Source organism: Pieris brassicae, chromosome 12 (assembly GCF_905147105.1).
Source record: "Pieris brassicae chromosome 12, ilPieBrab1.1, whole genome shotgun sequence".
NCBI classification, from domain to species: Eukaryota; Metazoa; Arthropoda; class Insecta; order Lepidoptera; family Pieridae; genus Pieris; species Pieris brassicae.
The window spans coordinates 5,707,826-5,727,202 of record NC_059676.1 but is presented as its reverse complement, the minus strand read 5'-3'; the positions used below and the strand labels follow the sequence as shown (position 1 = coordinate 5,727,202).

Genomic DNA, 19,377 nt, shown 5'->3' with positions numbered 1-19,377 from the left:
AACGGTACTTACAATAGATCTGGCCTTATCATCGTGGCATTCTGATTGTACACTATTAGTCTCTCCTACACTTCCGCCGCTCACTGTGCTCAGACGACCTGATGATGATGAACCTAAAAAGATAACTCATTAAAATGTAAATTGAAACTTTAATCTCATTTATTTGTCTATAGATATAAAAACTAATTTCTCTTATAAAGAAAAAGATTTTGACTGCTTTACAATTTAAGACATTTCTTAAAAAAACAACAAGAAGCATCAAGCTGATATAAGATATAGTACATCTACCATAAGTTATACAAAATAGTCATGAAATATTTGCATCGAATATCTTACATCGCCTATAAACTAAAAAGCTTAAGATTTAAAAGCGGAGCTGACTTACTTTCACTTAGGCTACTGTTAGGTCTAGTGCTCCCATTTCGTTTCTCAATAGTGCCAGTATTACTGTTACTGCCATCGTTATCTAAAAAAAAGGAATATATTAATTTGGTTTCACTTAATAAACATTATTTAGAAATTGCCAAATATACGTACGTTTATTTTTATTCTTAGAAAACATCTTTTTAACCCTCTCGAATGGTGTAGGCCTCTTTAGCTTATCTTTTATTTTCTGTTGAATCTTATCGTATTCCTCACGCATTTTATTTAATTGCTCTTGCTTTTCTTTTAGTGACTGTTGCGTTTCATTTCTATTTCGCCATTCCATGACCAGCTTTTCTACTTCGGATATTGAGAAGACGTTATTTTTAAAATCATTGATTATTTCAGCTAATTCTTCTTGTCCAGTTGCATCTTTGCCTGATTTTACTGAATTACCACTATTGCGGTTATCTTTGGTACTCAAAGTAATCTGACTTATATCAGATGTTGGAGTCTCTATCAGAAATGATTTGCATTCTTCGGTGGGTGAGTATAGGAATATATCTGATTGATGGGGTATTAATCGCGAGCTGTTCGCGTATAAGTTGTTTGGTCGAAATTTGGGACTTTCTACTTTGATGTTCGATGGTTGTACTAAATAGTCGTGTTCGATTGCTTGTTGAATTCGGTCAGCAGTGTCGTCGCGAAGTTGGAAATCGTTTTGGTATAATTGCTCGCTAGGTTTAGGTATTTTCAGGCTTGGTCGTCTTTTCTTTGTGATATCGTCCGGTTTTTCCAAGTTATCTTCCAAACTTTGTGTACACGTCTCGCTGAATGGGTCAGAGCCATTGACAGCGGTTTCACGCGTTGGTGAATCGATGACATCAGTGGACTCAACGATTTGTAGTTCTTGTTTGCCCTCTTCCTGCCCTTCCTTATCGGGGTCAGACATGTTTTTAAGATAGTAGTACATGTTCGAGAATTCGTTAATTTTCTGAAAGTTAAATGTTCATTAGAATTGTGGAGCTTTAGTTAATTTTTATCATAGACAAGCACATAAGTTACTGCAATGTATTGTTCTATTTAAATTCATATTATTGAAACTAATTGGACCGGGTGTTGTATGTTCTTAACACAATATTTAGGAATATTATAATGACTTACAAGATGATCAGCTAACATATCAGCTAGTTTGTAATGTTTATGGTCGCGTGCAAGGTCCGCGGGTGTCCGTCTACGTGCGTTCATCAACGCGACAGCAGCCCCACCACCAGGGCATTCCAGGAGTTGCCAACAAACTCTTTCTAGACCAAACCGAGCTGCCCAGTGGAGTAGCGTTGGGTATTCTTCACCACCTAGTAAATTTGTCGTTTTTCAGTTATTACATTTATATTTCGCGCATTTACTAATCAGTGCGCTCAGCTTGGGGTCTTCGATAAGGATTGGTTTTTCATTAAGTGGGCAAAGTAAAAGCCTATATGGTGACCGGCAATATACTAGATGCACTCACAAAGTAAGTAAATATATATTTCAATATGTTATGATCACAGGGTTTGTGTATTGGTGTTAAACTTATTCTGAATAATATTTTTGCTTTGGGTGCCTTTAATGTTATTTTATTATACTAATTTGTATTGCGTCTACTTACTCGATACATCAGCTTTCGGATTGTACTGTTCAGTGGATGACAGAAGATTGAAATGAGGCGGAATATTCTTCTGAAAAGCATTGAGCATCCAGCTATCCAGTTGTTCTTTGCTAGTTGTCTTAAAACCTAATGTCTGAAACAAAATAACATTTTAATTTAATATGAAGTTATTGCAAACCTCTGTACCTCAACCAATCAAATTACAACGTCGTCGCCTACAACATAAGTTTACAGATTGGTGTAGGTACTAGCGAAACGATTCTAGAATCGCGAAATTAAACTTAACATAAAAAATAATTTTCACATTTTATACAAATCTTTGCATGCAGTTCCAGCAAATTTAAATTGCTGGAGGTAGCGTTTTACGTTTAATAATTTTAATTTTATTAAACGTAAAACGCTACCTCATGGTCCAGAGAAATTTCTTAATTTTCCGATAAAATTCTTAGATCATTCTAAGAGTCATGAATATGAGTCATAAGGCATCCTTCTTACCTGGCACATAAACTCTAAAGGATGGTCTGAAGCACGAAGCAGCTGGTCCAATTCTCTGAGTCGACTCTCGCATTTGATTTGTCTTCGGCCTAAGGATTGTCCGTTCTTGCTTACACGCACCCAAACTAACATAGACACTTCCAAGCATGACTCTGTAAAATGTTTTCTAGTTAACTATAACTCCAGTATGTCGAAATTCAAGAAGTCACACTTAACATTAAGTGTCCTTTCTGAAAATCATTAGACACAGCATCTCGCCCGCGAAAAGACATACAAAAACAGTAAGTATATGTACAAATATGTAGTATATTAGACACAATTAGAAACACGACAAATTCGTCGAACAAATTTTATTTACGCGCTAAATTACAGATAATGTTAAGCAGGTAGAAAGCTTTGCAACTTTTTGGATATGCCTCATACGGACTTGGATTTCAACTGCTTGGAACAAATGTAGTTAAAGTCAAAAATCCTATCAAAAGTCACGCATATTTTGATGGTGGGAATGGAAATTATATTAAATAAATATTATTGTTATTTTCATGTACTAAAAATCTTTTGTATATTAATAATACTTAATAATAATAATTAATATACCTGGTATATCAAATTGTAATGTATAAGGGTTCCTCTTCTTGAAAGTAGGTATATGAATGACCTCGCCTTTCTTGTCGACCATAATCTTGATACTGTCTTCCTCTCTAATGGGGTCATTCAGCAGCGCTATCACTCGACTTTGACCCTACAAAAATGATTGCTATTAGGGAAATTCTTTGTTTAGAACATAAAGACTACCGTATGTGGAAATGTTTCACCGGCGTTCGTATTACATTGTACAAAAATAATTAATTATGTTTCTATAAACATTACTAAGACTATCTTAGTTTTTTTTTAAATAATTACGTTTATAAGTTTTTATTATTGTTTATAGATAGATCCTTTATGATGGCTTGAAGAGCAAAAAGTTTTTATAAGTTCACATTTGACATTTCTTAACATCTAAACGAATTCAACACAATTATACTATATTATATTTTCTTAATGTCTTACAGATGTTGTCAAATGGTCCCTTGTATTATAATTCGTTAATAAGGTTGAATAGTGTGTTTACATTAGGTATATAACTACATCTACTTACAATTTTTACTTTTTTTGGCACAATGGAGAAGCTTGTTCTGTCTGTGGCTGTATCTTTGCAGTCCTTTGTACGGAGTATACCTACTGCTGCTGTTAGGAATGTGTCCACAAATGATGTGTCCTTCTCCCGAACTGACATCATCTGCCATTCGTCAACGGTTGGATAGTCTGTGATCAAAAAAAAAGAGCTGTAGAAATACATCAATATAGGTCTAGAGAATAATTTGCATAAAATTATGTACGCAGTGTAAGTAGATCAGTGTTGAACTAGTGGTCAGTGTGCCGCTCTCATCCCTGAGGTCGTAGGTTTGATCCGCGGCTGGATATCAATGGATTTTCTTTTTATGAGCGCATTTAAAATCGGTGAAAGAAAACGTCGTAAGAAAACCGGCTTGCCTTAGACCCAAAAGTCAAGTCGTGTGTCAGACACAGGAGGCTGATGACCTACTGTGTGAACAGATACAGAAATCGGAGAACCTAAAAAGGTTGTAGCGCCACTGGTTTGTTTTTATTTTATATACTGTAGGTATGCAAAATAAAACACGGAGAGATCAGTGTGTCGAAATAAAAAATATTATTAACATAAATTAATAATTATTGTTATTTATGTTATTAATCAATATCATTATTATTTATATATTTTTTAAATACCTACCATCACAATTTTGCGCGATAACACTGTTCCTTTCTACTCCCAGCAGCATGACAAGAACTTTCTCGGCCTTAAATATGTCATCACAGTGGAGGTCCCGCTTTAAATCCGCCATTTTTGTCGCAAGTATCGGACATAGAATGACGATTTGTAACTGAGCTTTTGCTAGCTTATCCAGTTTTTCTTGAGAGTCCGGAGACATCAATTCTTCGGCCTTAATTGGTGTTACTCTGAAAAAATAAATTAAGTCTACTTTACAAATATATTTTTAACCTACAACAGTTTCATTACCTCGCGCATGCGTCGAAACTTAATTATTTGTTCGATGTCTAGCAAAACAATTATTTCGATTAAAAAGGCTCGACTGATTGCCTACAAATGAAAGACGCGCACTTATTTATGTGCCCTATTTATTAATAATAATTTGTAGATTACATCATATTATTAATAATACAAATAATCAGCCTTAAATGTTTGAATGCATTTCGCCGATTTCGTTAATCATTTCAAGTAACTGTAATTACAGCTGTGAATTTGTCTACGAAATCACCTACTAATTAAATAAATATCAAATTACCTGTAATGGTGCCTTGCTCTTTGTGACATTATTTTGTCAAAGCTGGCCACCAGATAATTGGACCACAAAGCGCTCTCAGGCGAACCCGAACTCCACAGGATCGCGATATCTTCCATTTCTAAAAAAAATATTAAACTTTTTTTATTTAAATTAAAATACAAACCCGAACCAAAGCTTAATTTAGAACCAAATAAAACGACAGCCATACTCATTGTTGTCCTTTAAATTATCTTTGTTTAAGGGTGTGCACCAGACGAGCACGTAAATGCCTAATTAGTTAACGATTGATTTAAGGTTATTGGTCAGTAAAACCTTATTAGTTTGCGATTGGTGGACATATATAAATGTTTACTAACTGGTTAGTTACCGTTAAATCTAATGAAAGACTCCGAGTATATAATATAGTTCAGCATCAAGGATAAATGCTTGGCGGTTGGTGATACACTACTAGTGTACTAGTGGTACTAGTGTACACATGTAAGAAGGTTTTTTAAATGCTATGTTAATTTAACAAAAGACTTTTATTATCATAGACATGAGTACAAATAATACAATTATTATATATTTTTTCTATTACAAATTATTTTACCTATATTAGTACTAAGATTATTACATAATTTTATTAATAGATTATAACGAATATATTAACGATAACAATGATAGTAGATTTATTACTATCATTGTTATCGTTATTATATATATATTTTTTACTAATGGCTTCGAATTGAACGTGGTAGGGACAAGATAAAGATGGCACGTAATGGAAAAATGTGAAGCGTAACCCAAAAATGTGACGGTACATTTTTTCCAACGTCGATAAAGAAGTTTCACTTCAAAAACTATGTACACAATTTTGAGTTTTTGATTGTTTAAAAAAACATTATATGTCTACCCAGTCATATACAGCCCCGGATTTACGAGAAGGCAACCGGGGCTACAGACACTGGGCCTTAACAAAAGAGGGGCACCCACTTTACTCCGAATTCTCGACGATCAAGGTTTGGCAATTCCTTGAAATTGCATTTCGAATGTATTTGGTTTTGATTATATAAACTGCACTGGTAAGCGCAAATTTTCCAAAGTTAAAATTATAAAATGGGTTTCGATCCACAATGGGACAAAATCGTCTATTAAACCTTTCTCTTTCGGTAATTTCAGATAATTATATTGGTTATATACAGCGTAATAAAACAAGCAACATTCATGCAGTGTCGAGTTGCTAATCTCAATCAAGATTAAAACCGAAAGGAAGTGGTGTCAAGGGATAATCAAGGCATAAGCGATGTTCACCCGATATCCCATAGGTCATTGGCTGGACCAAAGTTCACGGATTCAGTAATAAACTCTCGGCGTCATTATACTGAGCTTTATGTACGAATTGGACATATGGTAACTATTTAAGGTCATTGTTGTACTTGAACTTGCTGTTTACTGATTATTGTCCATTGTTCTTTCACGAGTAAACTTAAAAGCGTAGTTATAAGTAATGTGTACAATACTTTTATCAAATTGGCTATAAAAGATTCTAGGTGGAATTTAAAATTACCATCGGAGAATTGAGTTTTAAAATACTTCGAGAAAATGCTTGACATACAGTAATAATTATTTTAATTCTTTGGAATTTTATTTTCTATTAATAAAAATTAATCGCAAAATATGTTGCTAAGCGCAAAACTCGAAAACGTCTGGAACAACAATTATTTTATAAATTACTTGGTTTAAACGGAGAGAAAAATTGGAAAATATTCACGTAAAAACGTGAAAACCAGGTTTCTCTAATTGTGAACGCAGTCTCTATGCAAAATATTCGATACGTTTGTATGTAGCAACTAAAAAGGTAGACTAATAAAAATATCATATTGAGCCCAAGTGAAATCAAAAACAAAAGGGCTAGTTAGCTACAAATAATAATTAAAATTTAATAGTACAGAAAGCAACAAGTAGACTTATCGCTAACAAGCAGTCTCATTTGGCAACAATAGTTAGCATACACAACAACATCATATATTCATACAACAGTAATGCGATTCTCTTAATTCCATGAAGCACCAATAAAAATGCAGCTACGATGAAGCTTTGGTCAGTATTAACTTTTAAGGTACTTATTATTACTCCACTATGTAGTACTTCGTTGCTACCGTGTAACTTTAATGGATCAACAGATGGCATTCAAGTAAACTTGAACCAGCCAGCTCTTGTCTCTCCATTAACCAATCTTAAATGGTACTTGAAATCAATTAAACAGAATTTAAGTCAGACATAATGTATTTAAAAGATAAGGATTGATTTACTCATTCTGAAAATACTGAAGAACAATTGAATAGACCTGGAATGGAAATGTGTTCAGTTCTAAAAGTACAGTACAGAGATCAATTTATGAAGTTCCTTGGCGTTTATATTATGCATAGATGACATAATGCGGATTCTATAACTATTATTATCTTAACCATGAGTCAATACATAATAACGAAATAAAATAAATAGTCTCTACTAATGATTCTCCTATCAAAATAAGGCATGGTCAAAAAAGTACGGATGCCCTAAAAACACATTTCCAAGTGTTAAAGAAAACAAACGACTGTTTAAGATTTTATTGCAGGGTGCGCTGTGCTTACAAAATATTCTATGCATCGCGCGCGCCGGAAACCGTACGGATTTATATATACCTTTGCCGCCAAATGAAGACTAAATGTAATATCCGTTTCCTAAATAGACAAACGTCTATCAGAAACGCCCGGAATAACTTATGCATCTGTGTTTTGAGCCCATCAGCTGTGTATGAATAACAATTATTAAAAAATAAGCTTTAATCTATTGTTAAAATAAAATTGATATGTATAATTCGTGTTGATATTGTAAGAGCGATGAGCTGTAAGGCCGATATCATAGATTTTTAGTGGCAAGTAGGTGAATGCTGTGGATGAAACAATTTTCTAAACGGGAATTCCGAGTAACCAAACTTTTTTGTGTCGTAGACCCCTTACCATGTTCTTCAGTGGTGGGTAGACCCCCTACTTACCTGATATTGATTTCCTGTATAAATTTCTAACTGTAGTGAAGTTTAGTGTTAAAAACTTAAAGTAAAAACACATGTTAATTTATACATTTATTAATTGAATTTAAATTAAAACTACTCAAAATAAATTTGTATCTGTTATGTAAAATATACGTAACATTAAATAAACATAAAATAACATAAGCAATAAGTCAATGTTTTTAGTGAGAAGGATGAACCTGATAATATTATAAGATAGTATGATGTATGTAAATAGGTACTATTAGTGTATGTGTTGAGATCCACTATCGTGGACCGCCATTTTCATTTCATGGACCCCCAAATTTTTTTTCGTTGACGTAGACCCCTTGCAGGTTGTCATAGACCCCTAGGGGTCGATATAGACCACTTTGGGAATCACTGCTAAAGGGCATAGCTACGCCATATTACAAATACACTCAAGGTTAAAAGAATGAGTGTAAAAATTTTATAATAAAAAAAATGATTGAAAAAATATAAGATTTAGGTTATACATAAAGTATCATATAACAATTAATCTCATAAAACAAATGCATTATGTAAATGAAATATCTATTTCCGGAATAAAAATACTCGGGAGCATCCGCCCCGTAATGCATTTCCATATAATTCAATTACTCCAAGTACCTACAAACTAATTGTAAATCATTCTTGCTCAGTCGAAATTTAGGGCGGAGGGTTTTAGTTTTCAGTTCATTAACCTCTCTCGCTTTGAAGTACCGAATGAAATATTGCAGTTTCCTACCAGTCAGGTGGCTTTTGATCTATTCGATTGGGAATAGGTCATCCTTTGTTTATGCACATTTCCTTAAAAACTGGAACAATATAACCACATCCGGCTCGTTCTAGTTAATTGTATTACAAACTTTATCTATCAAGTTACTGAACTCCATTAAAAGTTACGAATAGAGGCATTTCTCGTGATTTATATTTAACATCCGATATCTTTGGCAGATACATTTCTGTGTCACTGTGTTTAAAAAACTCATAGCTCAGTAAACAAGTAAGTGATTTGTCAATTTTTTTTTAAATAATTTTAGTATATTCTTGAAATCGATGTCCGACAAATCCTAAATTCGGTCGCAACTTGAAAGGAGTAGAAAACTCGTGCACCGAATAATCATATGACTTTTTTATTTCATACGTAGTAAACGATATGGATCCACGAAATATAGCGGAATCCATCCAATCCAATTCGTTATGTGCTTTGGGGGATTGAAAGAGAAACTTGGCAGGATCAATTTGTGTTCATAAAGCCTAATTTTATCTTAAAAAATATACAAACAAATGATAATGTTCTTTCATTTCGTGTAATTTACTCAATGTACCTACAAATTTATTTTATTTTATTTGTCGCCCAGGGAATCTAAACTGGGATTCCGATATACGCACTATAATGATATGACGTCATGAGGTTAATGATTAAGCCACGAAGGCGGTCACGTTTTCATATTTAGTTGATTCTAAAAACAATGAGTTTAATGAGAAGTGTGAGCTGGCCGTCATGATTCATCATGTTAAAATAAACATCCCTATTTTTACCACTTTCTGTCTGCTAAATCATTTTTTTAGGTCGCGTTAATATTTGCTTGTATTAATCAGAACACTGAAAGATCCATATTGTAGCTAATCATACTTATTTGTATAATTATAAATAGCTCTAAAAAATATTATAAATAACCTAAATAAGTTAAAACCATTTTTGAGTTTTAATTTGTTATTTACAAATAATGTAATAAATAAAAATGTGCTTATTAACTGTACATCGTTTAAATACAGTGTACAATATATTATGTTTATAAAATTTAATTGAAACAATAATATAACAATACTGTGACAAAAATTACGACATCTGTTTTAATTAATTTAAGTTCAAAATTCATTTGTTAAAACAATCGTTGACTTAATTTTAAGTTTTGGAAGAATTCGAATTCAAACAATGTTTACACAATAACAATAAAAATTACGATAATTTTATTGAACGAAACATCAAAAGCTTTAAGTACCACCATTAAAGGAAATATATGCGATAATGTGGCGCTACTTGCGTATGGCGACGTCTGGAACATATTAATTAGCAAGCTATTTAGCACGAGTAAACAGTTAAATCAGTTAAGGGTCCTCTTGATAAAGATGATGTCCTGTTCAATAATATTATCAAACAGTATTGAGAAATTTATGAAGTGCAAACTCTGAATCACTTGTTAAAACACAATCAGTACAAAATACATTTTGTTCTAAATTCAATTTTTTTTGCACAGAGCAAAAACTTATTCGGAAAAGAAAATAATTTTAATTGCGTGCAAGTAGATTTTAACACAACAATTGTATGAGACATTTTCGACAGGTTTCTCAACCTGGAAATATTTAACTATGTAGCTAACAAATCGCAAGGTTTATTTCATTTCTAAATATTTTATTTCCTTAAATCCTCTGCGTTAAAATTTAACAGGCTAGTGACCAATAGGTCACAAAGGAAATATAATTTATGCAGTCAAGGAGCAAGCCTCTCGTGATGTTAAGACAAAATAGGCGTCAGTGCATTTACATTCCCACAGCGAGTACATTACGGGAGACGCTCTTATGCATGTAAAGTACACCATGTTTATTCTGCTGGTCTTGCTACCCTGCATAACTAATGTGCCCACAGAGAAGTTCTTAATATTGTCATGCAATTATTAGCCTTATGTTGAATTAAAAAGGATGGTATTGCCATAACACGAGGAGGGTTAAAGGATAGGTTGAGCGACTCTTTGACATTGATTTGGGCGGTCTTCCGATTTCAAGAAGGACTAAGGTCGTCTCATCTGTTTCAAACGTTTCGTAGAATTAATGGTTATGAACGTATTTTTAAGTTCTTTACAGCAAAAAGTTAACAATAATTTAAATATCAATGTTACATATATATATATTATTTACAGATGGAATATATTTGTTCATAATAATAATTTTATTATATTGAAAAGTGATTTTAACCTTAATAAAAACTTATGTAATTTCCTTAAATATAAACAATCGTAATATTAAAAAATGGTAAATTTTTTTCATGTATTTTGTGTATGTTTAATAACTAATTGACCCAAATAACTCACTCAAATTAAGATCCGCCATTGTCCTCAAATTTATCAGACTGATTCACTTATAAAACTTACAGATACATTGCACTGAAATGCATCTAAGCACTACAAATTATATGTTCGAAGGCTGCGAAGAGCAGTTCAAAGTGTCGGTCGGAACTCCGGCGCAATGTTCACTGGCGTCAGCCAACTCGCGCGCACGCACTTCGCATACTAAAAGCGCTAAAACGCAAGCTCGCGACCACAATCGCAACTTCTCTAATCTTATTTGTCAAGAGCCAACGTAAATATTCCCTAAACGTTATCGATCATCAAATAGACTCTAAACACGTATTGATTGTCAAGAGGAAAAAAATCGTCACCGAAATGATAAGCTTTATTTGAATCAATATTTTGCTTATTTTGTCACTAGATTAAATTGTCATTTTAAGATAGGACTTTAAAGGTAATAACAAAACATGTCACGTGTATTTATGTAGGTGAGAATTATTTACTAAATTAATATATTCAATAATTTATCACGGAATATCATATGTTGACTACCAAGTCATATTAAGTTCTCATATCGAAGAAGGTTCACATAAAAAGGTTGATATATGCACGGATATCGATGCACGCTTGTGCAATAGTAATGGCTGTCGGTGTTCCTATAAAGAGTGATATCTATTGCGAAACACTAAAAACAAAAGCGCCGACTGCTTTCAATATTTAGGGAAAGACGTTTATCAATATAGGGTCGGAGGGCCCGAGTGCAACGCTCTTAGATAATATTTATGTGCCCTACGTCTTCGTATTGTTTATGACCATTTATCAGTCTTGTGTACATAAATTATCTTATAATAGAATTAAATTATGTCATGTTCCTGGAATCACAATAAAATGGTCCTTCCAATTTACTATCGCTATTGATTCTGTATACAATTAGTGACTGTTGAACAAGCTCCCGTGATTTCCATTGTTAATTATTAGTAATGATTTTATTCCTATATTTGGTAATACTAACCTTTAAATGAGAAATTTCTTGGACGTCTTCTTCTGACTTCATCGTCCTGCTGATTGAATCTTGGAGGTGGCATTTTTGGGACTTCACTAGGCACAGTTGTAACTTCACCCGCACCGCTTGCGCCTGTGGTAAGATAGCCCCCAACTGAATGCCGCCTGCGGCCTTGTTGGGGTACAGTATAGAAAACCTCTTCATGCTCCTTTGTCCCCTCTGATGTCACTATAGTTGTACTGATTTTGCCTTTCCTGTGAAACGAAAGTTAAAAATTATAAAAGGTCCTTATGTAATTGTTACTAATTATTCTAACTGCATTATTTTTTATCAAAAGTGTCCACAGTATAAAACTTTAATACCTATCATACATTTGTTAGTTAAGGCCATTTAACCTGATTTTGAAGACTTGAAATAATACCTAGTATTTAGTCTTATTCAGAAGATAAAATAAGGTCATTAACTAAATGTGTTTCTCTTACTTTATCCTCGGCGCAGTAAACGTATGTCTCATGTCACCAGGGGCACAGTCCCCAGGTCTTGGCTGTCCTTTGAGAAAAGCTTCTGCCTTTTCAGGTTCCTTCGCTGACAGCGACCTAAGGAGGGCCCTGAACTCTTTTCTCCTTGGGCTTTCGGGCTCTCTTCTCCTTGGTGATTGAAGTGGTCTACCACCATCTGCCCATGCTCGTGCAGGAGCAGAACGGGAATACTGCTCTGGCCCAGTGACCGTGGAACTGGCATTGTCTGGGACATCTTTTTCCGGAAATGCGAAGTATGATGGATTATCTAGAAAAAAGAGAATTCAAATTTGGAATCAGGAATTTAAAGATTATACAGTCTTTATTTATTTAATAACAATACTGGTTCTTACCGACGGTCATAATATATAGGAAGGGTATCGCACGATGGCTACCGCCGTTCGAGGCAGACTGCGCCTTGAGGGAATTATTCAATAACGACAATGAAGTAACGGCTCTCGATTACGACCAGTACGGGCGCGGAGAGCAACCTACTTTTGTACCTAAGCCGGAAAATGCGAATTGAAAGCAATCTTCATCCAGCACCGTGATACTTAAACCACTGTTCTCGTATCGCGATGATTTGGTTAGATAAGAGCAGCTAATGTTATGACCTATTTTAAAGAAGGATACTATTGTTCCTTTTTTAAATGAATGACTCAGTAGCTTTATATGGAATTTGACAGTTAATGAGTTTAATTCGGCGAATTAATTGGGACTACAATTTACGTGTTGTTTACTTGTGATCAAATATGACATAATTTTTTAAATTTAGAATAATAACATTCTAAATTCAATTGTGTAAAGAATTGGAGTGTTGTTTATTGGTGATCAAATATATGTCATACATTCGTTATAATTCTAAATTTAAAATTAAATTATGTATGTTATGTACTACGAAAACATTATAGCAGAAAATTCTTTATTTTAATCGTGTAATGTAATCGTTATATAATATTTTTAAATAAATAAATAAGACGCTACACTCGGCATCTGCTTTAATACAAAGACGAAGTTATTCACATAGGAAATCACTTAAGTAGTTTAATTTTTAAAATCTCTAGTATCCTGCACTAAAGGTTTTTTGTTGACCCGCATGCTGGGCGTATCCCATTCATCTCTAAGGGGCGGAAAGAATTTACCCTGAGGACATATGGTGCTGATCAGGTCTCACTGTACTACAAATTATTAGTATACAATCGTATCTAATCTTAATGCTTTTACACATTAAGTACCGTGAGAACCACAAAGTATGAATATGTTTTGTAAAACTAAACTTAAACCTATACGCCACAATAAATTATGTTATTAATATTCAATAAATCACATTAGTACATAATACTTCTTTCTATGCCTCTAATGGTGTTGAATTAGCAACTAATTATAGGAATGTTTGGAGAACAGGATCTTAGAAATCGATCGTTAGAGATGAATCAATCTACGTTCTTGGAAATTGTGTAAACTGATTCATAGAATATGTACGTATTGTTAGGAAAACAATTAAAAATTTCAGTGAATCCTGAATAAATATTTTTAGACAAACAATATCAGTTACGAATTAGGCATTATTCAAAATGCCTTTGAATATTATTGGTGAAATTATACAGCAGTGTATACTGACTAGAATAACAAATTCCTATATATAATATCCAATAACAAAATCACGTTATATGTTCGCGCTTTCTTTTAACAATTTACAAATACATGTAATATATATGTAATTTCGTTTGATATTAACGTTAGGTACGTTCTACTAGTAGGTCAGTACTAATAACAATGCACAAATATAAAATCACTAGTGAAAGCAGTGCATTGAATATTAAAAAAAACTTACTTGTCGCTCGTAAACAAAAATCGAACTGGGGTCCCATGATCGTACGATAAACGTTAAGCACGACACATCCCGTCGACAGCGTAGCGTGCTCTGCGCTATCACAAACTTAAAGCGACGCTTGCGCAGGTGGAAGCTTCAGCACACGTGCGAGCTTTTAGGAAGGCAAGCTTTCTTAGCACGCGCGAACAGGAAACGAACCCCAACATACGTTTATGAAGGGGCCTGCGAGATTTAATTTTGGTCGGCGTCCGTTTTGGTAGCACACGCCACGCTTCAATGTTTGTAAATATAATTGTTGACGTTTCACAATTGAACCAATCGTATTTGATTAATTCTATAATTATAAGTCAAGCTTACTTCCTGGTGTCGAGATATGTAGATGGAGATGATGATTGTTTGTATTAGAACTATAGAACTTTGTAGAAAAATTGTTGCGCTTGACATACTCTACATTGAGTTCAAATGTCAGTATTTAACTGGAGACGTTTGTAAAACGAGAAGTGTTGGGGGCGACATCTTGCAATCGTTTGCAGCTGTTGCATGCAAAATATTAATAACCGAATTCCTGTCGAGTGGTACTAAGTTTTTGGGATTTCTTTTCAAGTAACTTGAGTCGGTTTTTGGTAATTCTGAGTAAGAAAAGTTTCTTGAATAAAGTGTAAACGTTTATAACAAACAGCACTAAAAAATCCTCATAGTTGACAGTAGGTATATTTTCATTAAATTACACATATAAATAAATGAAACAATACAGATTGCTACAACAGTTATTGGCACATGCCACATTAGAGCAAACTTCAATCTTTATTGCATTCCTTATTCTTTACTCATTATTTTTTATATAAGGGCAAACGGGCAGGACCTCATTTGATGTAAAGGTACTGCCGCCCATAGATATTGCCACATCACATTACCAGGGCGTTGCCGGTATTTTAAGAAACGGTACGCTCTTTTCATGAACGACCCTAAGTTGAATTGGTTCGGAAATGTATCAGTGAGCAGCTGGTTCAAGATAGCGGTGCGGGACAAAAACCGCCTCAAAAACGCTCAACTATGGTACGACGGACGTCGAGGTGATACGGGTAGAATTTCGTATTCTGCCTCGATGTCCGATGATGAAACTCAGCAGCGGGAATTATCTGAACATATTCTAAAACACGTTTATACATTTGACATAAGACCAATCTTAATTGCAGACGTCTGCCCTCTGCTGCTACGCTTCGTAGACGCTAAAGTAGAATATTGTTAATACATGTCGTTGGAAGCCTAAAGCAAAATAAGTTCTTGTTAATAGAGACCTTAATACTTTATGTCTTAAAATGTAAAGACATCTAGGTAAAGCGTCTTAAATCTGTTATTTTAACGCTGACCGCTACGACAAAAAAACCTATACCAGATGTGGATGCGACTGTGTTTACAGATGCATCTGTCTTTAAACAAAGGTCACTTTTGTCTTAAGGCATTTACAAAGGATCGACACAAAGTAGAATGACACTTGACACTAATTTATTTTTAACATTATTAATCAAAAGATTTACTTTATCTGTATTGAATCATACTAATCATTTTCTACTTTTCCACTAACAATTCGAAATGTATTTTGTTTGCACGAGTAATTTATTAAATAGAAAAGAAGATTATGTATATATGCCTCAAATATCACAAGTAGTGTTAATAAATAATAATAAATAAAAATGTGTTTATTAATTTTAAGTACAAATGCATTACAATGTGTAAGATTTGAGAACCCTTTTAAGTAAAAAATACCTGTGTCAGGGTTCCCAGCACTTCCATAACAAACTTAATTATAAATTCCTTAGCATATATTTATAGCTATATATATAATTTAATTACATCTTTTATTTTATTTATTTTTGCTTTAGAATTTTCAACTGTTGTCATCTACGTGAGTAACTGAATGCATAAAGTGTGTAACTACATACTAGGTCTCAGAAACAGCTCTAACAGGTCCAAGAGATAAATAATAATATCAAACATCAGACTGTACGAATAATGAATTTTAAGTCTTTTATAGTGCGATCTCGCGAGCATAAAATAAAGTATAAGTAAACTTTGTACAAATTTCAACAATTTTTCGATTTAATATATGGATATTATTAAAATACCGGTAAGCAATAGTACCGGGTACTATCTACATAGTCCTTGAATATATATTTTTCATGTTTTTTTATTCCTTTTATTTTTACGAAACACTTATAACAAAAACTTTTCGGGAATCATATTTTCTATATTGTATGCTTGTCCTTAAGTCGATGTATGTTCCAAATCAGTTTGTTATTTATGGAATGCACACTCGAGTTTATTTAAGTGCAATGCGCTAACGCACCTACGAAACAAAACGAGATTAAATCGCGTATTACTCACGAACTTGTACATCATTAACATAAATGTTAAGAGATGACTTTATTTAAATTGATATGTTCCATTTATTATCTGTATATACAACAAGTTGTGACTTACCCATCTGCCAAATTACTCGTGTTACCAAGTTATTTTGGTCTCACTTAGTCATACATAAAAGTTCTTAATTTAAAATGTATAGTGTTTCTTTAATGAAGACATCCATAGAATACAGAATAAGGGTCAATAGACAAAGATGGGCATTATGGGATAGACGTCGCGACATGCGCCGTCCACAGCTTAGATACAATTGGCTACTTCCGTTTGTATCGAATTAATTCAAACTGCTCACATAGAATATATGTATACATCCGCGACTCCCTTTCATAACTATATTGTTTATTTCTTACGACGTTTTAAACTCACTACTGTCAGCTGCTCTTTAGTAGTATTGATTTTTTCTTATAACCGTTTAGGACCTAAGTTTTTCGTATTAATTGTTAACATTATATAATATTGAAGAGTTTTTGAGTTTGAATCAAAATAATGTTGGAATCTAATTATTGACAACAGCTATATAATAAGTAAAATCCCCGACCGAAATAACACGCGACAAACTAACTAATAACAGTACTCAATCAAGTATATACAATATATTAAGAAAACTACTTAATAGATACCGTGGTTAAATTCAAGTAGTAGCTTGAACGCGGATAAAATATTATTTCCCTAAATTAATTTTCTGTTCTATTTATTACCAGGTACAAAGTTCAATGACCACTCCAGTTTATTAGAGAGATTCCAGAAGCACGCATGTTTTAGATCATCGCGGCAATATAAAGACATACGGTCAGAGGTAGAACACAAAACACGTGAACTAATTTGAATTTCTTAGTAATGACCAAAATAATTTAACGAGAAATGCTTTACAGTGACATCACTATGAATTCAAATATTGTTTAAATTACTCTTATTTATCATAATGAGTCTTGCGTATATTCTTGTACAAAACATACCTAAATCCGTCAAACACCGTGCACCGAACTTTGTCTCTTTTCAACGAAGTGTAAACACAGTTTGACTAAAAGAGACGTAGGAGTATTTTAGTTAAGAATTCAATTAGGCTAGGGTAAGGTCTTATAATATCTATTTATGAATAAAAAACATATTTCACATCTCAAATAAAGTAGTTATAAATCGAACTTCGTGGATTCGTCCTGGGTTCGAATCCCAGCGAAGCTTATGTGTTTATGGTTCTATTGGATTAAGGAGACTATTCTATGGAGCTAAGTAGCGAAAGGTTCCTAAGACAGTGACATAATTCTATTTATTGGAAGCTGGAGTAGCTAAAATTACTTACACCCTCCAGTTTCCCATACATTTATTACAGATAAAATCTTTTATGTTACAGCGCAGGCAGCAGCGCGAGATTTTTTTCTCGGAAATCGAGAAAACAAAACATAACATATTCGAAACATTGAACAAGTCAAGTACTTGTTAATGTACAAATACTTAATAATTAATAGCAGATTATATTAATAGTTATTTACTTGGCCTACTGAGTTACGGAGTGAAAAATATTTCGTTGATTAAATTTTAATCATAAAATGTTACAAGCGTTTTCCCATTACATATATTCTGGTATTAAACTAAGATCATCTGCAAACAAAGAATAATAACGTATAATCGTTGCATTGTTGTAACCAAGATCCCATGTGTGATATATGTTTGGGGCGCATACCTAACAGTACCTAAGTTATTCAATGTCACAAAATTAGTAGGCTAATGGTATACAAAGTATAATTAATTAGACGTTTGCATGCTTATTATCTTAACGTATTACTTTAGCTGAATTATGGACATGTTATTCTTAACGGAGAAAGCCCAGCTATTTTTCTTCCAGGACAATGATTTATAACTTCTATACATTCTAGTATTAGAGACCATTTCGCTTTTTGAAATGTACTGAAGATTATTATTATGTTATTTTACACATACAGTTTACATAATTAATCTACTAATGAATTATATTGATGCTAATTACAAATGTATATGTAGATTTATATATTTATGTAGATTTCTCATATGTATGCAAATCAATTCTGGGTAGCTCGTATGTGTTGATTTGATTATGCTGTTAATAATAATTATAATATGGAGGTACTGTGATATAACATAGGAACAAAAACTTAGAATAACAATCCACTAAAAACAATAGACACTTATAAACATTTACGTTGTAGCGTTTGTTGTGATTCAAATTTCATAGGCCATAACATCTATTTTCGTACGAACAAAATCCAGAAGAACGAGAGCTACGTGTATAGATAATTAAAATAAACACCACAATATACATATTAAACGCATCTCGACAAAAAATTAAAGGTTGAACAAACTTTTGGCGGGACACGGGGCGCATAGAAAATGTGGGAACGAGGCGATTGTTGTTAAGCATTCATATGGTACTCTACTCACCCATGCCGGGACATCCGCCGCTACTTCCGCTGCCAAAGATGGTGGATCTTCGTACGACTAGTTCGTTGACGCGCGATGGCCCCGATAACAGCTCATAACAACGGCATCGCGATTATTTACGAGTAACAAATACGCGCGCACGTCTCGGAAAACTCATGGCAAGGTTACATTAATTTTCACAAGCGTAGCACACAGCCGCTGCGTCCGATGAG

The 19,377-nt window shown here is 33.5% G+C and overlaps 1 protein-coding gene across 4 annotated transcripts in view; it reads right to left on the bottom strand.

Moving 5' to 3' along the window:
• Positions 1-19,377, bottom strand: part of LOC123717547 (phosphoinositide 3-kinase adapter protein 1) — a 20,998-nt gene extending 1,621 nt beyond the window's left edge. Inside the window, exons 1-13 of one of the 4 annotated variants that reach the window (XM_045673595.1) lie at positions 19,166-19,377; positions 12,460-12,763; positions 11,987-12,231; positions 4,873-4,990; positions 4,299-4,525; positions 3,645-3,811; positions 3,104-3,248; positions 2,507-2,658; positions 2,012-2,144; positions 1,528-1,718; positions 538-1,357; positions 386-466; positions 13-113 (exon numbers count right to left, since the gene is read on the bottom strand). In XM_045673595.1, coding sequence (XP_045529551.1) covers positions 13-113; positions 386-466; positions 538-1,357; positions 1,528-1,718; positions 2,012-2,144; positions 2,507-2,658; positions 3,104-3,248; positions 3,645-3,811; positions 4,299-4,525; positions 4,873-4,990; positions 11,987-12,231; positions 12,460-12,763; positions 19,166-19,169 — 2,688 coding nt within the window. In that variant the 5' untranslated portion in view covers positions 19,170-19,377. Of the gene's footprint in view, positions 1-12; positions 114-385; positions 467-537; positions 1,358-1,527; positions 1,719-2,011; positions 2,145-2,506; positions 2,659-3,103; positions 3,249-3,644; positions 3,812-4,298; positions 4,526-4,872; positions 4,991-10,998; positions 11,160-11,986; positions 12,232-12,459; positions 12,764-12,848; positions 13,059-14,329; positions 14,409-19,165 lie in introns of those variants that run through there. The other 3 variants (XM_045673593.1, XM_045673594.1, XM_045673596.1) reach the window with 3 other exon arrangements.